We start from the raw sequence: 24,899 nt of genomic DNA, 5'->3' as shown, positions 1-24,899 counted from the left end.
AAGCCTGACTATAGGTTTGTTTTCCTTGAGCTGCTGTGAAGAAGTATTAGAAAACCCGCAATATAAATTGCACTCAGTTTCTCGATTACCTGAAAGAGGTCTCTTGGATCACTTGTCTAAGCTTTTGGAATTACAGGCAAGATTTCTGGCTACGTGTAACAATCTGAAGTGTTCCTCTAGCACTCATTTGTAACTTCACTTTGAGCACTGCAGATCCAAAATGACATTAGTGGCAACATCTAAGGTGGTGTTCAGTAACTAACCTCTTGCTCAGTGAGCTGTGACTTGCTATTTTTATCTGACCCATTTTCATACTCAGATGACAGTTTAAGTACTATTTGTGTGACTCATCTACAACAAGGCAGCCACAGGCTTCAAAAGGACAAGCAGCTTTCAAAAACAGGAACATCCTGTTAATTTGGAGTTAAACATTTATGTGGTGTCATCACTTGAGTTCTCATACTATGCACCACACTGGCTTGTCCCAGAGTCCTGTTAGGACACAGGTGGTATTTCCTACAGCTTTGAAACTATCAGGCTGAATAACCTACATCCCACCTGCACCACCAGGATGAAAAAAATGCTCCAGGCAGAATATAATAGTATTTTCACAGATCCTTACTGAGAAGCACACATTCAAGCATGATACAGCACAGCATCCAGATGGCACCTCACTGACCACCAACACCACTCTTTGCAACACGGCATCCAAATTGTATTTGAGCTGGCAATTTGAGAACCTGGATACGTCAAAGTGTTTGCTTATGCAGAAATAGCAACTGTGGCAGTCTTTGCACTGAGTGGTAAATCATGGCCAGGTCAGAGACAATCAGATCTCTGACTGCTCAGAGGCCGGCACGACTGCTGCTGCTGCTACTACGCCCTGCTTAGTCCCACTGGCACAAGTCCTGCTCTAAGCAGGATGATCCAAGTGAAGCAGGATTACCTCTCTGCACTGATCTCACAGCCCAAAATGCTCAGTGTGCAAATGCTTGTCTTATTAGACCTATTGACACAGTAAGTGGTAGACACCTACCCTTGCACAGCTGGCACCTTTGCCTGAAATAGATACTAGCCACAGAAGGTACAAGCACACATTGTGGTATTTACATAGGAACACTCTTTGTTTTGGTGCAGAAAAAACAAACAAACAACAAAAAAACCACCAACCCCTAAACACACCTAGACTAGATGGGCTGCATTGATAGCTGTCAGTTTAACCTCAGAAGATAGATTAAGGAATAAAAACCTTCTAGTTTCTTCCCAGTATACTGATTTTTTTAATAACAACCACTACTATAACCTCATCTCAAATATAACTCTGCTACAAAACCTACAAGCACACGTTAAGAAACACACCAAGTGTTTTAGGACATTTGATGGTTTAAAAAAAAAAAAAATCTTTCTGAGGCAAAACACTGATGCACATAATATTCACTTTGTTCCAGCCCAATCAGAACGGTAATAGTCTAGTGAAGTTAAAATCTGATCCAGAAAGCCAAGAACCCTTTTCCTTTTGTAAATGGATGAACCTTCTGCCTGAACATGCTGATGGGTAAGGGTGCAAATTGTTTTAAATGGCAAATTCTAAAGCAACAAGCAAAACCTACATATAGAAACTATTATGCGAGCCACTGTTTCAATAACCACATGTTCAAGTGAAGCAATTAAAAGTTGGGGTTTTTTTTGAGCTGTTCCTTAATATGGCTGTTAGCCATTTCATCCTTTTAACAGTTAAGAGCATATTGAGGAAGTTCCGAGAATAGCCCTGGCAAAATTGTACTTGTCAGTCTGATCTCTGACATTGCACACTAAGATATTCCTGGCCCAAGGAACTACTACAAGAGTAAGATTTCTCTCCACTTTAGTGTAACGCAGAAATCACTGGCCAACTCATAGAAGTGTCCTCCAGTTTGGAAACAAAATGGAAACATTTCAGATAAAACCAGGTACCAGTTATGAATGAGGAACAGTTTTGAAACCAAGTGGAACTTAGTTTTTGTGGTCACACTAACCACACTTACATAATTTTCAGAAATTGGAGTTAAAAGCTTTCAAGTTGTATAGTGACAGTGACAATACAACAGCAATATTAATGTACGGCACTTGGTATAACCCACGCTTTTTGTGTGACAGATGAGAGCTGCATTTCTAGATGCCACTAATTACTAGAACTTAAGCCTGAACTTCCAATTATTCAAGTGACAGGAGAGCATTTGAAGTTACATGCTTAGACATAGTTACAGGTGTATGCACTAAGAATACCCTTCAAGACAGGAAAAGGGTTCCTTTCTCTCCACCCATACCTTATGTGCCCATCTTCGTCTCCATCTGAACGTGGTCCTGAGCAACCTGCTCTAGGTGGCTCTGCTTCAGCAGGGGGTTTGGACATGATGATCTCCAGAGGTTCCTTCCAACCTCAACCATTCCGTGATTCAACAACAGTCCTCTAACCTCTAATAAGCAGCTCAACAATAAGTTCAAGAGATGCATCAACTATGTTGACCAACTTCATCAGCCTGCCAGAGAGACTGAGCTCAAGGCAGCTGTTGGGCCAGATGCTTTACAGTAAGCCAAAATTCACTTAATGGGATTAATTCTTAACAACCCTGGAGAAGACTGAAACAATTGCCCTGCTGATTTCTTAAGACATAATAAGCCAAGGAAGTTGCTCCACTACACTGTGAGAATAAATGAGATTGTGTTTGACTTTGACGAGATGCAGCTGTGCCCTTGAGGCTTGTTACAAACAGGTTCACAGGAATGCAGCTGTGGCCTTGAGGCTTGTTACAAACAAGTTTGTGAAACTTAGAGGCAGTAAAATAAGGATGAGATTGGATACATCCCTGAAAGAGGAATTCGCATGCACCAACTTGAAGAACCAATAAGTAATGCTGAAGAGACGCATGGATGCAAGACAGTAACCAATGAAATAAGTTTTGGTTGCTCGTGAACACTAGATCATATTGTAAAAGGGATAGATTGTAAAAATAAAGGGTCTTCACTTGTCTTCGCCTAAACTCATATGCGGAGTCCGTGATTAATTGCCACAAATGGTGACCCCGACGTGATTCGATCCTACGACGTGATTCGATCCTAAGAACCGCGGACGAGAGGGCGGACGGTGGCAAGCCCAGCTGAACTCTACTGCAGCGGACCAGAGAGCTGCTTGTCGACAATTAATCGCCTCAGGAAAAAGAGGTGAGCAGCTGGGGACAGGAAAACAGGGGCGCACACTGCAGCCCTGGGGCACGGGAACACCTGCAGCTCCTGCTGCCTTTCTGGGATCCTACAGTCTGTCAGAAGTCACCCTCAAAACAAGGCAGTGCCTGCAGCAGCACCTCTCATCCCACCAGGTCTCCAGCCATCTACAGGCAGAGTGGGAACCCTCAGCTGCTGTGGGGGTGACTGACAGCTCTTCAGTGTCAGAGCTCTTACCAGGCTGCTGCTGTCCAGGAACCATCAGGAGGCAGCTCAGGGGGTCTCTGGCTCAAAGCACAACCACCTGTTTTAGCTCTACCTCTACACTTCTCCCAAGCCTTTCCAAGGCACCCAGACCCTCAGTATCTGGCAGCAGGTAGCACAAGGTGGCAGAACAACCTCTGACAAAGTTAAAACAGTGTCAAGTGCCAGGTACATAAATCGATCTGACCTGAGAACCTAAGGAAAAGCCCTAAGGTCTCAAGTGTGACTGGGAACACAGTCATCTTCTCACCAGCTAGCAGCAGGGCAGAGCCCAGCCTCGCACTAGCCACCAGCAGGACATCCCCACGTCCAGGCTGAGCTTTGTTCATAACTTGACAGGAGAGAACGACAGTACCAGAGTCACTAGCGATGCACGGTGCCCAAAACAACCTTCAAGTCTCATCACATTGTGTCACTTGATACATGTTTCTTCAGAAGTGCTTCTCCCCTAAGCTACCAGGTTAATCCCCTCACTCGGAGGTCTTTCCTTCTGTGAGAAGCCACCCCAGAAACACGCTTCCAGCCTTCAGCCACCCAGTAACGTAAATCCAGAAACCTCACTGCTGAAGCAAGAGCAATGTCACCAGGGAAGACACAGACAGGTACGTCTCTTTGGGAAGAGGAGACCAACTTCACATATATCACTTCCCATCTTTACCCCTCTGCTCTCACCTCTACAACAGTCTCCATAAGCAGAGTGGTTACTGTAGTGGCGGGACTGTGAAAAAACACACATTAACACAACCAAAGAGATGATTTTATTCAGAGGTTTGGTCTAAATAGTTGTTTCTTCGCTGACAAGACTTCTTGCCTCTATAGGACTGTCTAGTACCAGACAGGGACTTGTTTGGATATTAATTCTGAGAGAACTGAAACAAGCAACACAACCGAACACTCTCAGCAGTGACAGTAAAGCAGTTTGAGTTTTGTTTTCCAGCTTTTCTGATTAATCAGGTGTGGGAATAAATGAGATTGTGTTTTACTTTGATGAGATGCAGCTGTGCCCTTGAGGCTTGTTACAAACAAGTTTGTGAAACTTAGAGGCAGAAAAATAAGGATGAGGAAGAACCAATAAGCAAAGCTGAAGAGACTCATGGACACTAGATCATATTATAAAAGGGATAGATTGTAAAATAAAGGGTCTTCGCCTAAACTCATATGCGGAGTCTGTGATTAATTGCTACAAATGGTGACCCCGACGTGATTCGGTCTTAAGAACCGCGGACGAGAGAGCGGACGGTGGCAAGCCCAGCTGAACTCTACTGCAGCGGACCAGAGAGCTGCTTGTTGACAATTAATCGCCTCAGGAAAAAGAGGTGAGCAGCTGGGGACAGGAAAACGGGGGTGCAAATGTCCTCGGAAGAAAAATCTATTTTGTGCATATTTTTGCGAATCCTTGCAAAAAGGGGCATAAATTATGATGAAGGAAAGGTTCGGTTGTTGTTAACTTGGTTGCGAAAAAACGGGCAACAAGCGACCGCAGCGACCGCGTTCCAGGTGGAGACTTGGGAGGAGGCAGGAAAAGTGTTATGGGAAGCGGCCACCAGGGGGGGACAGTAATGCCGCAAGTGTGTTGACGACATGGCGTTTACTGAAAGGCTCTTTAGAACAATTAGAGTCAGACCGAAAGGCTGCAGCTTCTGCTACCGCTCCGGAGCTAACCCCGCAGGGCACGCCAGAAACACCGCCATCGGGTTCGTCCTCCGACATACCCCTTGCTCGCGGGTGCTCAGGCTGCACAACCCTCCACCCCCCCTGCACCGCCGCTACCCTCTGCGCCGTTTTCTCCGTCACCCGCTCCTATGGCTTCAACACCTCTGCTAGACCTCCCGATCCCTGCAACCAGTACCCCTCCACTCCCCCGCCCGCCCCCGGCCCCTGCTGCGTCGGCACTCTTACCGCCTTTCTCTACCGCTCCTGATACCGATACTCCACAAACCCATAATCAGTTGCCGCCCGAGGAATGGGGGGCATCAGCTGCTGCTGCGAGGCGGCAAAAGATTAGATCCTCTCATAAGGATGAGATTGGATATATCCCTGAAAGAGGAATTCGTGTGCACCAACTTGAAGAACCAATGGGTAACACTGAGGGGATGCGTGGACGCAAGACAGCAGCCAATGAGATGGGTTTTGCTTGCTCGTGAACACTAGATCATATTATAAAAGGGATGGATTGTAAAAATAAAGTGTCATTGTCGTCGTTTTCTTCGCTTGTCTTCGCCTAAACTCATACGCGGAGTCCGTGATTAATTGCCACACTACTCCTCAGAAACAGTACTGCGACAGTGTCGCTGGTGTCATTAGGAACAGAGGGTACACAAAAGCGTAGACAAGTTAACCAGCCAGCTTACAGCACCATTTGTTTTGATTTTGTTATTTTGAAGCCAGAAGCATGTTCCACCACACTGTACTGTTTTGAGAAATATTTAAGACAAGTTGAACTCTAGCTCCAAGCAGTGTCTTTGCTAGTCTGGTTTAGGAAGCAGAAGAGAGAAATAGAAACAGAGTCAGAAGACAAGCAGTTCAGAGTGTTCATAGAGACCATTCACAGATACAAGAACAACTGCTGAAGAGCCAGCAGCTATCTAATAAAAAAATTAATTGTCTTGCAGCAGGATCGCTGGGCCACAGCAAAGGAGACCGTTTTTATTAATCCTTAACCATGTATTTAAGGGAGGCATTTCTTATTCTGTACTTCAACTTTACACTTGCAAGACTGAATAAAAAGCTCAAGGAAAAATGGAATTCCCCGGGACCCTCTTACCTGAAATATTATCCAGGAAGATCAAGGCTGAGTTTCTAAAAGCAGAAGTTTCTATAGCATGAAAAATCACGTTAGAAATTTCACATGAACCTCCCAGTACTGCCTTGAATGATTACTGATTTGAAGAAGCTACATTACGTACAACAAACTGAACTTTAATGTTCCACAGAAAGATTAATCCTCTCAAATTACACCCCATTTTCTAAAATATAAGCACATATACAGGCAAATAATTTTTATGATACCAATCATCTGCATGACGCTACACATCTCAAATGTAGAAGATATTCTCTTTTTCACTTGCCTGCTGAACCAGATTAGTCCAATTTAGGAAAAAAAGTCACTGCTGAGCAAAAAGCAAGCATAGCTCAATGATATATTAAAAGCTTCACTTTCAATCCAACTTCTCATGTGACTTCCATAGAAAGGAGTTACAGATCTAGTGTCCACTTCAGCAAACATCAGATCAGTATCATAACTGCAGTTCAGCTTTATTTATTATTCTGCCATGAAGGAGTAGGGAACAGTCACAGGCTGAATTTCAGTTTAGCCAGAGAACAGACACAGCATCAGCAAGCAGCTATGCAAGAAGGAAGCTAAGGCACTTCATTCCTAACAAAAATCTGCTCAGAAGCAAAACAGATTAGTCTCTATGGACTGTCTAGGCTGGGACATGAGTCAGCAGCAATAGTAGGATTCATCCTGTTGAAAAGACAAGGATGCCAAATTTCACTTACCATGAGAGTCGGATCCCAACTTCTTAGAAGCCATTTAGAACCTGAAAAACATTTTAAAACAGCTTTAACAACTTTATACACGTAGCACAGCATAAGTCTATGCAGTTCTACAGTCTTATCTCTAGATAATGGGACACATTGCAGACACTTGCTGTTTATCCTGTTCCCAAGACAGATAAGCAAACTTATTTTATAACCTTGAGAATTGACTGAGCAGACAAATAACTTAGCCCAGGGTCTGACAATCTAAATGGCAAAATGAAGAAGAGAGGGGGGAAAAAAAAAACAAAACAACCAAACAACAAAACAAACAAACAAACAAAAACCCACCAAAAAACCAAACCCACCAAGAAGCAGCCAGGTTGATCAGGAAGGCAGAGAGTTCCAGATCACAGCATTCAGAGGCTGCTCTGTCCCAGCCCCGTGGAGCACACCCTGCCTCCCTTGGCATTAAGAATAGCCCTTCCGATGGGAAATACCACACTGATCCTCTTCAGTTTAATCCCTGCTGCTCTAAAAAGGGATACTATCATATTGGGTACGCAGTCAGTTAGCCAGCATGGTACTTGTCTAGACACACTAGGTAATGCACAGATAACAATACAGGTATACAATAAATGGTACCATTAGGAAGATCTTTTTGGATACACACAAGAAAACAATGTTAACAAGAGTTCTCATCCACTGCCCACAGAATTTTACTAACAACTTTTAAAATTTGGATGCAAATCCTACATGGCCAAGATGTTAAACACAGAAGTATCTAGCCAGCTTTTAACACAGAGCAGGCCTGTCCTGAGAAAAGAGTTGTTTAAGATGGAATTAGCTGTCTAATTAGTTGTCAGCTAAAACCCTGCTCCAGGATGCTTATGGTGTGTTCAATAACATAACTGGTTCTTTTGCTAGATTAGAAGTACATCACAAGATGTATCTCAAGACACCACAGCGTAATTCTTCAAATAACTGAATTTGTAAGTCCTCCTTTGACATTATGCACAACAAAGAATCAGAGTTGCCCTTTGTTTCTGAAGTCCCCCAGCTCACAGACTGAAATGCCCAACAGCTGTTCTTCAAAAACATGAAGTTATCTGGTACACCCCCACCAGCAGCAGACAGTGTTCAAAGCACAACTTGGAGCAGATCTAACATTCACACCCATCATTCCTCAACTGAGGTTTAACTCTTAGCCTTCTTGTTTCCATTGTAGATTCCAACTGCAAATGTTAACTTAAAGGAAGGGTGTCATAAGGTAAGGATTACACAGACAGCTTAGCTATTCCTCCTGGCAGCTGCCGACATGACTGGGGTCAGGAAGAGCCAGTTTCAAGTACTTTAGGCAAGTACCTTTTGCTGTGCAAAGGTCCTTTTCAACGTTACGTTGAAATCAATAGGTGAACCAACCCTACTGGCTAACAGGAATTCAACACATGGCTAAAACCAAAGCTGTATGAAGATTACCTGGGTACAACCAGACTTCATAAAACACAGCGAGCAGGTGCTAGGCTATGAGAAAGTGAGTCATGCTGGGCAACTCCAGGCATACCTTGTACATAAAAGCCATGTGCCATTCTGCTCGATGTTTGTCAGGTTCTTCTCAGCACATCTCACCATCTCTCTCGACATTGGTATTACGTCCAGAACTACTCCACTATGCCAGAAAACTGGTTTTGGCACTAGCTGGCAACTGCTTCTCAGAAGCAAATAAAACACTGAGGCTTCAAAGATGTAAGAAAAAGGAAGTGAAACAGTGCCGAGCCTGCCATCTCAGGAAGGCTGTCAAGGGCAAAGCCACAAGACCACCTGGTATAGTTGCATGTCAACTACTAGAGCTGAGTGGGCTTTACCAGTCCCAGTGCCGCAGAGGACACCAGACTGCAGACTACAGCACATGAAATTGGCTGCATCTTTCAGACACGGATCACACTGTCAGACAAGCTGCTACGTTGCTAGTTCCTCTGTATGAGAGTAGCAATTAAGATGTCAACTTGATTTGTTATTATTGAAAAAGCCAGGCCACATGTGAAATCATACAGCCTTCATATACCTCACCAGTCCTCTGTATGTCACCGGAGATTGTGACACACCACCTGCAAGCATGTACTATGGTTGCCCATTCTCCACCACTATTACAGCAGAGCTGAACTAGGGACAAGGCCTCTACACACTTTTTTTTTAATTTCTCCAAGTTCTTCTTTCTTCTAGTTACTATCTCAGACTGAAAAGCAAGTGTTCTTTTTCTATAGGATTTTAAAACTTCTGATGAGAGGAAGTAACCTCCTCACTTTGGCAACTCAACTGACAAGGAAGTTTTTTCTGTGCAGCACCAGTTATCTACAGGCAATACAGTTTATGCTGTCTACCTCATTCACAAGAAGCAGCTAACTCCAGACTGTACTGACATAAAGGACATTGAAAAGAAAATTCAGAAAGATCATTTTTAGAATGATAATTTATATCCCCTCTCCAGCAGGCCATTGCAAGGACATACTAAGTTTACCATCTCACACAATGATCTCGGGTAACTGAACACTAAGTTACCACAACACTATCAATTTGCTCCAGGGACATTAGTAGCAATGCGTACGAATCCCGCAGAACCAAAGATGCACACGTCTACCATCCAGGGAGTTTTGCAATAGTGTATCAATCTGGAGCTGCATAAAGCCTTGGATGTGTCCTCAGTGTCAAAATACCCCACATAAGCAATAAGTATCTTGCTTTTACTGGCAATCCTGTAGTAAAATACTAGTGTAGACAAGGCACCTTGTGCTGGCTTTGGCTGGGATAGAGTTAATTTTCTTCATAGTAGCTAGTATGGGGCTATGTTTTGGATTTGTGCTGGAAACAGTGTTGATAATACAGGGATGTTTTCATTATTGCTGAGCAGTGCTTACACAGAGTCAAGGCCTTTTCTGCTTCTCACACCACCCCACCAGTGAGTAGGCTGGGGGTGCACAAGAAGTTGGGAGGGGACACAGCTGGGACAGCTGACCCCAGCTGACCAAAGGGCTATTCCATACCATACGATGTCATGCTCAGCATATAAAGCTGGGGGAAGGAGGAGGAAGGGGGGGGACATTCGGAGTGATGGCGTTTGTCTTCCCAAGTAACCGTTATGCATGATGGAGCCCTGCTTTCCTGGAGATGGCTGAACACCTGCCTGCCGATAGGAAGTAGTGAATGAATTCCTTGCTTTGCTTGCGTGCATGGCTTTTGCTTTCCCTATTAAACTGTCTTTATCTCAACCCACGAGTTTTCTCCCTTTTACCCTTCTGATTCTCTCCCCCATCCCACCGGGGGGGGGGGGGGGGGGGGGGGCGGAAGCAAGCAAGCAGCTGTGTGGTGCTTAGTTGCCAGCTGGGGTTAAACCATGACACACCTACAAGTTCTATTCTATAAATGTCAACCTCCTTAGCCCCATTCTCTCATTCTTGGTTCTGGCTAACCCTCTGAAGATAAGATCAGGGCTACAAATGCCTAAAAGTTATAAGGAACTTTAACATCAGCAGCCACTGAAGCAACCTGATGTGAGCTCTTCCTTTCCTGTCCGTACGTTCATTTTTCACTTAGTAACACTGAGGCAATAGGGCAACATTCTTAAAACCAGCCAGCCAGAGGAACACAGTATAGCAGAGGACCTCAGAGTGATGACTGAAGAGGATGGGGGACATGGAAACAACCACAACAACAAAAAAACCCAACACAAAGATGCAGAAACAGAGAAGCGACAAGACAAAACTGATGACAGAAACAACTGGCACAAAGAGATAAATGACAAGCTGGAAAGGCTTGAAGGGACAGCGTAGAGATGACCACGACAGTCCACCTGGCACATCACCACTTAAACCTGAATGACTACTTAGCTGTGCTGCCAGACAACAAGGAGAATGCAGAGAAGTGTGACTTGGTGCAGTCAAGCAATACCAAAGGAACAGTCTCATCAACAGATGAGAAAAAAATTACTACCAAGAGTGACTCATGGGGAGCTGCTGGGAAGTTTGGGTGTTTTTTAATTATTATTTTCATGTTCCTTCTATTGGTGTTTTTCCCCTGAACTTTATATCTACATTCCTTTTCTTCTGAAAGAGCTCTGACTGGTCAAGTTGGAAGCATCCTACCACTAATGGTACCTGGAACAGCTTTCTCAGTGATAACTCAAGCCAATTTAACTATTTGTCAAGAAGAACTGGTCTCTTGTTGCTATATCCCCCATTTTGCGGTGTGAGTATGTCTAGATTCCAGACCACATGAATTCTCTGAAGTAACTCCCACCTAAGATTCAGATAAATGAGAAATGTACTTCTTATGGGTCAGAGGAAACAAAAATGCCTCAAGTTATCAACCATAATCAAATCAGTACATCTATGATTTTCAGAGAAGAGACCTGATGTTGCAACTTCCATTTTGCCTGCTAATACATATTGTGTAGTCTAAGTACACAGAACTAAGGATGCATCCATTCACTCTGAAAATTACAAAAAGAAAAAAAAAATCAAATATAATTTTTTTTTCCTCCCTATATTCCATTCATGAACTACTACTGATTTTACATTGAGAAACAGTGAAAAGCAGTTTGATTCAAGTGATTGATTTCTAATGTGTCACAGGTATTCCAGATGTAGACAGTGGTTTAAGCTTTCACTATAACTATTTGTTTCAGTGCAAGTGAAAGGCTATAACCAACATCAGAATTCTGTATATAGCCTCATACAACAAAAATAGAAGTAGACAGTGCCTGTTGCTAAGATAAAACAAAAGTTAAGATTCTCATATCAAAGCTTCCCACCTATGTAAATGTTCAATCATTGCTATGCAATTGAGATCTCTTACGTAGACTGACAGTAAAAAGCTGATCACAAAAGTTTACTACAGTACAAAACAGATTCCGTTTTCATTTACTGCAGTCTCCAAATAGATATCACCCCAAAATCTGCAGCAAATGCTTCTGCTTTGTACCTCTAACAGTTCTGCAAACAATGAACACAGTCAGCTGCATGGAGGTACTCCCCTTTCATTAAGTACCATCATGTTGAGACACTGACAACAGCTCTTTGGATAAAGTTGTTGTAAAACTAGATTTGACATGTAGTTGCAACTACATGCCGTGCAGGAAAAAAAAAAAAAAAAAGGGGGGGAAAAAAAAGGATCACTTTCTCTAGTCTTAACAGAAAAAAAAAAAGTTTTAAGTATATCTACAGTAATTCCTTTTAATTGCTACTGCAATCCAGAAGATAAGGCACATAAAATAAACCAAGAACCTCAAAGATCAACAAGAACAAACGAGACTCTCCTTGAAGCAAATACAGGTATGGAGTTTCCATTCAATTTTCAATGGCCACTCGTTAAAACAAATCTAATAACACGTCTTCATCTCATGTGATGTAAGTACAAATGGTCACCCTACATGTAATCAAATACAGAGTAAGGATTATACTGATTAGGGGTGGAAGGAGGAAGGGATGATATATCTCTGCTGCATACACATCCCATGGATCAACAATCCAAGCAACTGTGATGAGAGATCTAAATTTTGAAGGACAGCCTATAACATCAAACTAATTTAGTTTGTTATTTCCAGTGCAATGATTGAGGGGCAGAGGGACAGGAACCAATAAAATGGCACTTTTAAAAACATTTCCAGAATACGTGAGTAGGAAGGACAGGGAGAAAAGAGCCCCTGAAGAGTAGATCTGTGTACAGATCACATTACTGGATTACGAGACAACACTCTCTAGTGATGGTAATAATATTCATTACCAGGCTTTACATGCAAATGTTGGATAGCATCTTCCTAGCAGCAACAAACATTAGAAGAAATTGATTCTTCAAATTGTGCCATTGCTTAATGTGACACAGTGGGCAATTAGACTTGCCTCAGTACATATCAATCAACGGGAAGTTAAAGTGGAAGACAGCTCTTCCACGCGCTCTCAGAGAAGCATGGCATCTCTTGCTCTGTTGTTCCGTATGGATTCACTGCATTAATATTAGACACCTGTAGTTACGCAGCTATCCTCATGTCATGTTCCACTTTGTTCATTAAAGACACTGCACTTGTTAAAAGCACATACTATTTGGGCTGGTTAAGGATTTAAGGCTCTTAACTGATAATGGACAGCTCTATTCCTCCTTTAAGATCCTGACTGTGTATTTGGGACATAAGGTAATTTGCCATACAATTCACCCAGAAATAAGGGAAAACCCTACAATGGCTGAGGAAATGTAGTACACTAATGCACCAGTTCTTCAATCACTGAATCACTTACCAGCCATACAAGTTTCCAATGAAGTTGAAGCTTATACGCCACACAAGCCTCTAGAACTACAAGTTTCACAGGCAAGAGCATAAGAAAACTGAAAGTTATTTATAGACAGCCCTGTGGTCAAGGCAGATCAGTGCAAGCTTTTCCTTTGGCCAGAGACTGATGTGCCAAACAAGTATAGAAGACGCACCTATTCTAAATTCACATTTATCTGTTGTAGCAAATAGGTGACCTTTTTAAAATAGACTCTTTCCAAAAAAGAGAGTCCTGTCACAAGAGAAAACAATCTGCAACTAACATCTAAGGCTGGCCTGGCTTCCAAACTCAGCAAACAAGGGGACAGCCCAGGTTCTGTCAACTCCGAGAGCAGATGTGGATTTTATAGTGTAGTTCCTACTAGTGATTGTTACCCAAGTTATTTAAAGATCATCTAAACAGAAAAGCAGAGGGAAAAGATATGTGTTTACATCTTTTTTTGTTTCTCGAGATCAGCTTCACTAATCTAGGAGCTACAACATCACCAAGAAAAGGGTGGTAAACTAGAAATAGAAGGACCATCTTCCCCTCCTTGAGATACAACAGAAGCAAGACTGACATTTGCATGATAAACCATAGCACAAAATATAAATACACTGTGCAACTCCTACATTCTAGGAAAAAAGTGAGAAAAGATGATCCAGCACTCACACCACTAATGAGGGCTACAATAATCTCACAATGCAGTAATGAAACAAGTCCCAAACTTGATGAGCTGAGCAACTGCTTTTAACTACTATTTTCCTATATCTAATATAAAGTTTGGATAGCAAATACCTACCACTTCTGAGAGCTTAAAATAGTCAGATGGAAATCATCTAGTACTATTAACAAATTTAGCTACTTCAGCTTAATTAGCACAAGACTTCACACTACTACAAATGAGTCAAATCTTTAACAGTAATCTTAGCACTAGCCAGAGCCAGGTAAGTGCATTAACCTTTCTAGTTAATCCTAGCACTTTAGAAGCAAGATAAAATTTCAATACAACCCTTCTCAAATGAGAGACACTGCTAGCTAGAGAAAGTTGCTAGCTTCAACAACAAAATAGCCCACTTATTCTGTTGTTTTGGTAAAGATGTATGGGAAAAAAAACAGTGGAATATCCTGCACATTTAAAAATATATGTCTGGAACCCAGAGCAGCATAAGCTAATTAAAATGCTGCTCTATTTGTTGCAGTGATACTTCAATATGTAACAAGCTGACTCTGAAATACTTGAATCTTATTAATACTTCAGACTTGTCTCAGTTATGAATGAAGAGAGCTAGACAAACATTCCCAAAATGCTGCCAACATAACAGAGTAAAACAGCTTTTGCCATTAATCAGAACATCCCCTTTTTAATCCAAAAATAACAGAATCTGTGCAGTTTCAAGCTTTTTCTTCTTATGCTCTTTGACCAAAAGAGGTGTACAAGTAGCTGACCTTATATTATCAAGAAACAAGTTCAACTCTGTTGGCAATACCAGGACCTACTCCCAATACTGACACAAGAACTCAAATTATTTTATTGCAGAAAGCAATCTGCATTCTTTTGATTAATATTAATTAACTGGAATTTAATGCATTTAAACACACTACAGCAATTAAATGACTCTACTTAAAAAAATCCTTTCCAAAGAAAGCTATACAACTGTCACCTTTTCCCTGTAAAAGCTCAGAAGAGAAATGGTACTATTTATTGATAGTTATGTTTTTAGTTAGAAATTTGGTGAAATACGAATGCTTATGGAATTACTTTAACAAAGCAGACAGAAAACATCCAGCAAGAAATCAAGTTGGACAAAAGTTTTAAACTGGAAAGATAAAATCTGCCAGCAGGTCAAACATCACTTGCCATTTCATATATTTGAACTCAGCCAAAATACATGTCTACTGCACTGTACAAAAATAATGGGACAAGTGTTAGACTACTATAGATTCATCAATTTTTCCTCTTATATTAGGGTCACATGCACTACCCACTCTCACCACACATTTAATATTTTCCCAGCAAAACTCAGTATGGTACTGACAGAAAACACAGCCTGTTAAATTAACTATTCCACCTACAAACAACTCTGCCTGCCCTGCAGCAGCAGGCTAAAACCTTGAACTCGGCACAGGAGCCACTGCTTCAAATTTTGATTGCACCCTCAGTCCAAGCAGTTTAAATACACATAGGACCACCAACAGCCTTCTCCCATTCCCTACAGGATCTCTCCCATAACGTGGTTAAAACTGCTGAACTTTTCCAGCCATCTGACGTCCCTGTTTTCCACTAACATACCTAGATTCTCTCAACTAAGAGAGACACATTCTGAGAATGCAAGTTCCCTGCAAATTCACTTAATTTAGAAGCCACCGATCATGGAATGGTTTGGGTTGGAAGGGACCTTCAAAGATCATCTAGTCCACCCCCCCACCACAGGCAGGAACATCTTTCACTAGATCAGGTTGCTCAAAGTCCCATCCAACCTGGCTTTGAATACTTCCAATGATGGGGCATCCACAACTTCTCTGGGCAACCCCAGTGCCTCACCACCCTCATTGTAAAAAAAATTTCTTCCTTATGCCCAATCTAAATCTACCCTCTTTCAGTTTCATCTCTCAGTGTTGCCTGTTTTCCAGGAAACACCTCTATTCACCATAAGTTACTCTTTCACCGAATATACATTTTGAGATACATGAAAGCAGAAGTTCCAAAAACTTCCTACTACTGAATCACCTAAGAGCTGATCACAGCATACCTGGAAAAGCGTGATCACCAAAATGCTTTTCTGTGAGGTGACAACATAAAACTCACACCATCTCAAACCTTCCCGATTTTCAAAACATGCCTCATAAGCTTGGTTTGCCTTTGTCTTGACAGCGCTAATGTGAGAAACGTGAATTCCATCTTAGGTGCTACAGATGTGACGTTCTTCACACACTTACTTGACTTTTTTTTGTTTTTATGCATCTTCTTCCACCCGTCAGCGTGTCACTGGTACAGTCTTAGCCTTCAATGCTAGCTCATTTTGTCCTTAATTCACATGTTATTCCTACTAAGCCAACAGGTATCTGTCTTCATCCAACCCTTCTTATCAAGACTGAGACAAGAAAACAAGCATATACAGAAATACACATCTGAAAAGATCCCAGATTTTGCTGCACTGAAGGATAAAACTAACAGACAAGGAAAAAAAAAAAAAACAACCTCATCACTCTTCAAGGTGAGCACTCGCTTCAGCTATTTTCATATGTTTGTGAACTGAGGTCTCAGCAGGGACACACTCCTTCCCAGACTAACTCAACAGAACAAAGGAATCAAATTGAAATATAAAAAAAGTGAATCAAGCAAATAAAAATATGGTCCCATTGCAGTAATGCCTAAATAAGAACCAATCTTGTTTCATCTCCAGATAAAGTATCAGTTAAGCCTGCTTTCATGTTTTTGCACCCAGTCCAAACAGGACTGAATGACTGCATTAAAAAGATGACCTAGATGGGAAATACTATCAGTAGTCAACACCAAATTAAATTCCACTACCAAAAGTCATATTTTAAGTGAGCAAGCTCCACTTGTTTTAATTAAACGTGGAACCAGTGCATAACAGAGCATAAAGAGCAGGAAACAGTTTTAAAGTGAATACTTATACCTTAATTATTTCTTGAAAAGGCTTGTTAACTTTAGAGAAGACCAGAGCTGGTAGCAAAGATTAAGTTCTGCTCTTTAAAAACACACAGGAACAGAAGTATCATTGCTGGCTATCAAAAAAAAAAAAATACTCTGAGATATGAAAACAGCAGCAGACACCTGAAGAGGCTCAGCAAACTGGTAGCACCCACACCGAGTACACTTTTAGAATTGAATTCATTGGGAACACAGGAAGTTAAGTTGTCTTGAGCGAGCTTGTCTAGTGTAGAAAAGTAGAAATCTATCTTTAAGCAGAGAAGTCAAACTGAGGTTGCCCTCAGCTATAGTGGATATATTACAAAACCAGAATATGATAAGTAAACGAGCTGCTTGCTGTGTTGCGGATTAGAAAACTTAAGTGGCCTACACCACCTGAAGGCAGCACACTCCAGTCCTGAGCAGAACTATCTTCCTTGCAATCTCTTGATTTTGGAGTTCTCAAACAGCAAAAGCCCTTCTATTTAGGACTGCTTAAATGAAAATATGGTTCAGCCTATAGTCCAACAATAGATTGAAAAGTTCAGGAACGGAAGCCACAAGCAACAGGGGGAAAAAAAACAAATAGAGAGTCAGTACATCTGTTAAACAAGGTTCATTCTATGTGTGCAACTGTCACAGCTGAGGTTACTAGCAGTGAAGATACACAAACACATAGACAATCCTCACCCTCTGAGAAGGAAAGCAGAGCAACTACCCAATCACCAAGACGTAACTTTCAAGGATGCTCCAAGTTGCTACACTCGCCTTTACATACTGCTTCAGAAAGGCCTTTCCATATCACAGGTGTCATTCCCCCCTCCCTGCTATGCAGCGGTCACCAGCTACATTCAGACAAGATACTCAGTAGATCCCTAAGGATCATAAAATAACCTCTTCACCCACCTACCTTAATTCCAATTGTTTCCATATAAAATAGGTTTCAAGATATACATTTCCTCACTTAAAAAAAAAAAAAAAAAAAAACTGAAAAGGTCTGCTTTTTTCTCTCTGTGTAAGACAACAATTCAGTTTGCCCTCCCAGCACTGCAATCCTACACTTGTAGTTAATGTTTGGAGCAGATGAGTTTAAGGACTAGTGTAGACTGGAAGCCTGCACTTCACTACAAACACAGAATGATCTATCATGAATGTACAGAGCAAAATCCAGAAACTCGCAAGGTACCGGGAATGACAGACACGCACACACAATTACAAGCCTCCCAATGATAAGAGCATATGAAGACTGAACTAGAGTTTCATGCTCAAGTGGAATGGAAAAGAAACCATAGCCACAGAAAGACACTGGTTTTGGACGAAATCTAGAAGGCTACAGGATATTCATACGGCCAGGAATTGAACACCCTTACACACACACACTTTTCATTCATTACCTTTCCCCTAAGCAGAAAGGAATTTTGCCAGAATTCCCTTATATCCTCAGCACTGTCTAGTTCTTGCATGAGACTTCAAAATAGCTGTCAAGGCACTTAACCAGCAGTAAAACTATCCCTCTTTTACAGATGTGAGGAACAAGGCACAAAGCTGAAGCAGTTTGCCCACAGTCATCCAGCTCAGCCAGCAACAAAGCCAGAACAGAACTTGTATTTCCTGAATCCCAAATCCACAGCTACCCCAGGAATCTCACTGCATTCTCTCAAGTTTGGACCAATATCTTTGTCCCACCAATTTTCCCTATCAAATCACTACTATTCAGCTTTTCATTTTACTATAAAAGCCTTAAGGATGTTCTTCTGGATGGATAATACGAAATTTGATTTAGTCCAAACTTTATTTCTAAGTTACTACTTCAAATTCATTTAAGTCTGCAATTTTGTTATATGCTGTATCTCCAGTCTCGCTCAGTGGTATAAACTTTTTTCCTGCATATTAGAAATTTCTTCAGCAGCTACAGTAATGAATGCAACCCCTGAAACACTTAAAGCAATGAATAACTAAACAGAAACCACTCATTTTATGTGCAAAAGCAGCCTTCAGAGATGCATTAGCTTCATTTCCACAGGACGTTTTGACAGATCTGACTCAGCTTCAGCAATCTAGCCTTACTTCTATTTTATGAATAGACCAGAGTAGGTTGATGGATGAGATTGTCCCATGACCATCCAACAATCATACCCACAGCTTTTGCTCTCCAAACATCTAACAGACTGGCAACAATATGGGACTGCTAACAGTACAGAGATCTATCTCAGTGGACCATCATTACCATGACAAAGCAGCAAGATTATTCTTTTTTTTTTTTTTTTTTTTTAAAGAAGGAAAGTGGAAAGACTGAGTTGACCATTCCTCAACTAAGATATCAGATTTTCTCCTGTAACCTGAGAATCAGTCCCAGCCTGCCTCTTTTATAACCCATGTCTGATTCAATCCAGCTTACTTCAGCAAACAAATCCAGTGCTGCCTAACAACAGAACAGGAACATCACATTTATATTCCTGCAGTAATGTCAAATTACAGGAGAACTATGCCTTGAAGGCGGCTTGTAGTAAAATGGATACACAACTTCTCTCTTTCCCTTCAAGTTGGGAGAGAAGACCTTCACGTTACTTGGTAGAATCAATTTATCCAGAGTATAGCTAGATCCCTACACTAAATACTGGCATATTTCAAGCGTTCATCTCCTTTGGGAGAGGGGAGAGAAGGCAGATGGGTAGAAGGCAGAACTTCTTCATCAGTCCAATATCATAACACATACAGAACATCCCAAGAAACAGGCAGACCTTCAGAACTGCATACTACTTGCATATGCAATGTGGAAGCTCAGGTATGAAAAAGATGACATTATCATGTCACACAAACAGATGCGACAGCCATTCTGTCAACCAAATATGTATTTCTAGAGTTTATCCCCAGCTCCAAAAGCAGCTTAGACCACCCAGCCATTCATGCCACATTCAACTTCTTCACCTTTGTCTACCTTCATTTACCTTGCATCTCATCATATGTTGGTGGATTCTTTAAGCTGTATTTATTAAGGCTTTTCCAGTTGAAGATCTTCATGTAGAAGACATTACAGAACCTAACAATATTACATTTATGTCCACACTCGAATTTGCTAGGTTTCCCTTTGCATACAAGTTAAGAAAAATTCAATAGTGTTGGTTAAAAGCAACAAGCTTTTTACCATCTTTACTTGCATTTTCTTTGCAAAGAAATTACATTACTAAGCACAGGCATTCAGTGATCTAGGAATACATTTACCAGCTATCAAAAGATTTCCAGGTAAGTCAACAGAAATCATGTATTAAACTCCCTTCTACAAACAAGAAGGAATCCTGTAACTGCAGATATTTTGAAAACTGCCCCCTGCTAAGACACTAATCAGAATCTAGCAATTGTTCTTCCACAGACAGTTCACCGGCTTAAAGGAACTGCATTTTGCATTTGTGCAAGCACAGGACTCCTTATCGGCTGTGGGAGTCCTGAAACACATCTCCCCCTCCACCTCACAAAGTCTGACAGTTCTTCAGATTAAAATGGTTACACAAATAGTTGGCTGATTAAAACTTGATAAAGAATCTTCTTACCCAAAGATTTGCTTTAAAATTATTCCTCAGAATAGTATCTAGAAGACAACACCTCAAATAGTTATATGCTTAGTTGTAAAAGTAATTGCCAGTACAGAGCCCTGCCAGCCAAAGACCACCAATAGAATTACAGCTTGATTAACAACAAACCTAGGTTTATAAGGAATCTCAGAGGCATGTAATATAGAAATCTGCCCCCCAAAATCTTTATGGTTCATTACCCCCCCCCCCGACTGCAAAGTTATAGTACCATAATTTTTCTATTCATTTTTGTTTCCAAAACTCCAACTAACACCTGATTTAGGGGATACATTCACTTACTCATTCCCCCTCTTCCCCATAAAGAACCTAAAGGTACTTTCTGAAAAGCACAATAATATCCCTTCTTTTTATACTGTTACAAACCCAGCAAGCAAAATGAAACTCAATACTTTCAGCTTTTTTTCTACCAAGAAGTCAAATAGACTGGCAACAAACTGCTTGTGGTGACCTAATACTTAATTAAAAGATTAAGAACACATTCTCAGAGCATAAAGCTTTTCTATCCTTTTTTCACCACACAATTTTATATGAATAAAATCACCATTAATAATCTGGAATAAACTCCTTTCCCTACTACACGTGCCTCCTATATTTCTATTTGAAATTATTATACATTACTGTGCAAGGACACCACATGATGATATTAGTCATTAGGGTGGAACCCAGTGTGGCTTTGCTGTATCGGAAAAGTAAATACATATGCTTTAACAATTACTTTGCAGGGTGTCTATAAACTAGGAATCTAGTTTTATTTTAGAGTTCAGAATTGATGAGACAAATCAAGTTGAACACATAAGCACATCTCTATGTCTAGATTAAGCACAGTGCTAACACTTGAGATAGCACAACTGGCAATACACATACTCTTAAAAATCCAACCTCCCAAACTCAGGGAATAAATCTCACCAGTCATTTCAGTCACAGCTTCATCTGCTGCTAGATGTCAAATGGTGCAAGCACAAACATATACATTAGGAAAGGGCTTAAATCAAATCTTTCACATGATCTAGTAGATAGTTATCACGAACCCTGATCTCCAGCAACATAGACCAGACTAACTAGGGGCTCACAACTCTTTACTCTATTACTAGTTTCCATGATACTAACTACCAACAGTTTAGTAGCTTTAGTATATTCATATTCAGACCATCTTCCAGCTGAAGAAGTGACTGCTGCTTGGATAGTACTCATGTTCTTCTGATTACACCAGAGTAACATTTTGACACAAAATGCAGCTGAGAAAATACAAGCTCAGAATTTCCATTTGAACTCGGTCAGTTAGTTAGAAACTGTAATACTACTAACGCAACATGGTATTTTGAACCAATCTACTTTCCTTCTAGAAAAGAAGATTTAAACCTAAGTCAGAGCAATGATATTCTGTTTCTCCTTTGATATACTTCTGTGTTTTAAGTACATTGCAAGCTTAAAGGATTCTGAAAAGACCTTGTAGCCTTTCAGAGAGAGAGAGAGAGAGAGAAACAAACCACAAACAAGTCTGGACATACAAGCTATTCTTTCAAAATTTCCCAACCACAGGAAAAACCATATTTCTTAACATTTAAGAACATGCCTTCCCCATGCAAGCAAGGATTTGGAATAAATCTGATCATTTAACAGAAGGAAAACCCCCAATGCTCAGTTTCTCTTAAGAGAGCTCAATATAAGACTACACTGACTGCAAAAGGTCATTACAGACACAGAACATGAGCTTATTCAAACCAAGTCAGAGGGTCAAAGCATTAAGAACGCACTTGCATACCACAGAGGATTACCTAACCTAAGTAGTTAACACAGAAAAACAGTGAGCTCAGGCTTGTATCAATCAACTGCAATACCAATGATCCCTTGTAGAGTGGTACACGCTGCAAGATCAATAGCATTGCCTTCCTAGTTATCAGAGCAAGCAGGCACAATACAGGGAAGAGAAATCAACCTTTGATACACCCTAGAAGACCTACTTTTTCAAACAAGAAAGCTATTTATAATTTGTAAACAACCCTTCTTTGCCTTTTCTTCAAACAATTGTTTTCAAAAACATCTTCCAGAGCTTTTCAATTACAGCTCTGCTAGACCTTCTTTACACTGACATTGATCTGAATTGCACTGATCAATTTTAAATAGATAGTAATGCCTTTAGGTAGAGATCCTTGTAAACTGACAGCTGAAGCTCTGGAATTTATGACTGAAGAGACTGGGAGTTATTATGTTCAAAACAAAATGCCAGAGAAGGCTGGATAGAAGTTCTGTCTAGTAAGTAAAACAATTTCTCATCGATCAATTTATCAAAATATTCAACCCAGCAGAACTGTAAAATACAGGAACAGGCTGATGTCAAAAACTTATGATACAGAGACTGGACATTGACAACAATATTGAATGTCCCGAATTATCAATTCCTAAAGTTTGTGGAAGCAACAGGAAACCATAAGCTTATACGATTAAAAAGGAGGAAGAGGAGCAAGGTGATGCCTTCTGTAACATTATAGCACTTTTGCCACCAGCACCAGCCAAAACAGCTCTGGTTGCCAGTGTGACAGAGATGAGGTGGTCTGCTGGATTGGTCCAGAAACCCGACTCCTGTTCTGTTAGAGATTTTTGTCTCTAGGATAACAAGTACTGGGAGCTGCAAAACACCATGTGAACAATAGAGATGGAGCTCTTCCATGTGTTAATGATGAAAAATTATCAAAAACATTTTTCTATCCATCAACATAAACTATACAGTAAGTCTCCCAGCTGATCAGTATATTCTCTATACTGATCAGTATACTCTTAAAACATTCTGAAAATTGAAGTTCAAGTCATTAAAGAGAAACTAACATTCATTCACTTATACCTGAGATTTCCTTAGTTTTCCCTTTGAAGTTTCAGGTACCTTTGTTTCAGCTTACACTTGACTTACGCAGAGTATCTGATCCTAGTAGAAGCAACTTATTCCCCGACTCCTTTGTTCCACAGTGCACTCATGGGGGGGGGGGGAGAACTATCAAACTTGCAGGCCAGATATAGCCAGTGAGACAAGAAAAGTGCAATCACTTTCAGTTTTGTTTCTGAGACTAAAACCACAAGTTGGCAAAAGTTAAGTTTAAAGACTACATGTGTTCTCTCCTCCTATCCTTAGGATTAAGGTTTTGCCTAAAAGGTTTAAGTCACACAATTGCAATGGTGATCTAAAGCATCACTGCCACTTTTGAGTCACAGCTCTGCATGTACAGAAAACTGAAGTCATTAAGTAGCAGTACTACCATGGTCCTGCAACCTAACACCATCCTGCACATGACCTTGAATAAATTGGTCTAACTCTGCTATGCTGCTACCACACGTACCATGTCAGCCCCATTCCCTTCCCCATGGCTAGTACAGTGCTACACACGTAGCTTTGTTCTGTATGAAGAAAATGAGAGGAGAAGGCCAAAACAGTTTTTTCCCCCTCTCCCCTGAAAAATGCTGTTGCAGAGCAGAGATGCCAGGTATGCAGGGTCAGCCCTAGGAAACCAGCAGTTGCAGGAGTGCCTGCACGGGGGCAGAAAGTCCCATGCTCCGAGGATGATAAGGGAAGGAAGGCGAGGAAGAGGTCTGGCTAATTGCAGTACCGCCTCTTCCTCTTTTTCCTTAACACCCTAGACACAGTTGGAGCAAGATTCCCCTCACCAAGCTCCCACAAAAGCCTCTTAACCCCATAACAGGCTGCAAGATGCTTTTATCAGCAGCACAGCCACTGAAGTTACATCACCAGTCACAACTCAGTTGTTCCTTAATTTGGCAATACTCACTTGTTATTTAGGAATATCGACATGAATACATTTTTACTGAGTCCAGGATGGCAGCTATATTAGTTGCACAGCCAAGTGCCAGAGTCCATCTGCTTATCTGTATTCTAATGAGACAGCATAACATCACCAGATTTCTGTAAGACTTTTTTTTTTGTTTTTACTTGTTTGGAACTTTTAAATTATGTGGGGAATAAAAACACTTGATAAGGTGATCATTTCCATATACCGCAATTTTTTTTACTAATTAAAAAAACAAAGCAATCCTAATTTTTAAAAAGATTTTTTTTAAAAAAAGATAGATTTTGAGCTATCAAAACTCAGGAAGACAGTTCTTGAATTATACTAAATAGCTTCATAAAAGTGTTAGATGTTTTACTTCTAGCAAGCACTGAGCTAAAGAGAACACAAGGCATTATCAGGAAGTTAGAAACGACAAAACTGAAATATTCTTACACCAGTGTATACATCCATGGTATGTCTACATCTCAAATGCAGAAAAAGATCCTCTTCCTCATTCAAAAGCAGAACAGCTAACTGGAAAAGATCCAGAAATAGGTAATAAGCATAAACAGAGATGTGGAGTGCTATGACCCATGAAGTAAACAAGATTTTGGCTCTTCAGCCTACAAGA

At 40.9% G+C, this 24,899-nt stretch overlaps 1 protein-coding gene across 1 annotated transcript in view; it reads right to left on the bottom strand.

Moving 5' to 3' along the window:
• The window catches only part of LOC309601512 (ubiquitin-associated protein 1-like), a 38,909-nt gene that overhangs the window by 13,020 nt on the left and 990 nt on the right, over positions 1 to 24,899 (bottom strand). Inside the window, exons 2-4 of the mRNA XM_082334545.1 lie at positions 24,722 to 24,802; positions 6,967 to 7,007; positions 6,230 to 6,280 (exon numbers count right to left, since the gene is read on the bottom strand). Of these exons, the coding sequence (XP_082190671.1) occupies positions 6,230 to 6,280; positions 6,967 to 7,000 (85 nt within the window). The 5' untranslated portion in view covers positions 7,001 to 7,007; positions 24,722 to 24,802. The remainder of the gene's footprint in view (positions 1 to 6,229; positions 6,281 to 6,966; positions 7,008 to 24,721; positions 24,803 to 24,899) is intronic.

The sequence above is a fragment of the Platalea leucorodia genome (genome assembly GCF_965183815.1).
Source record: "Platalea leucorodia genome assembly, chromosome: W".
NCBI lineage: Eukaryota > Metazoa > Chordata > Aves > Pelecaniformes > Threskiornithidae > Platalea > Platalea leucorodia.
This window is presented reverse-complemented; position numbering and strand designations above follow the sequence as displayed.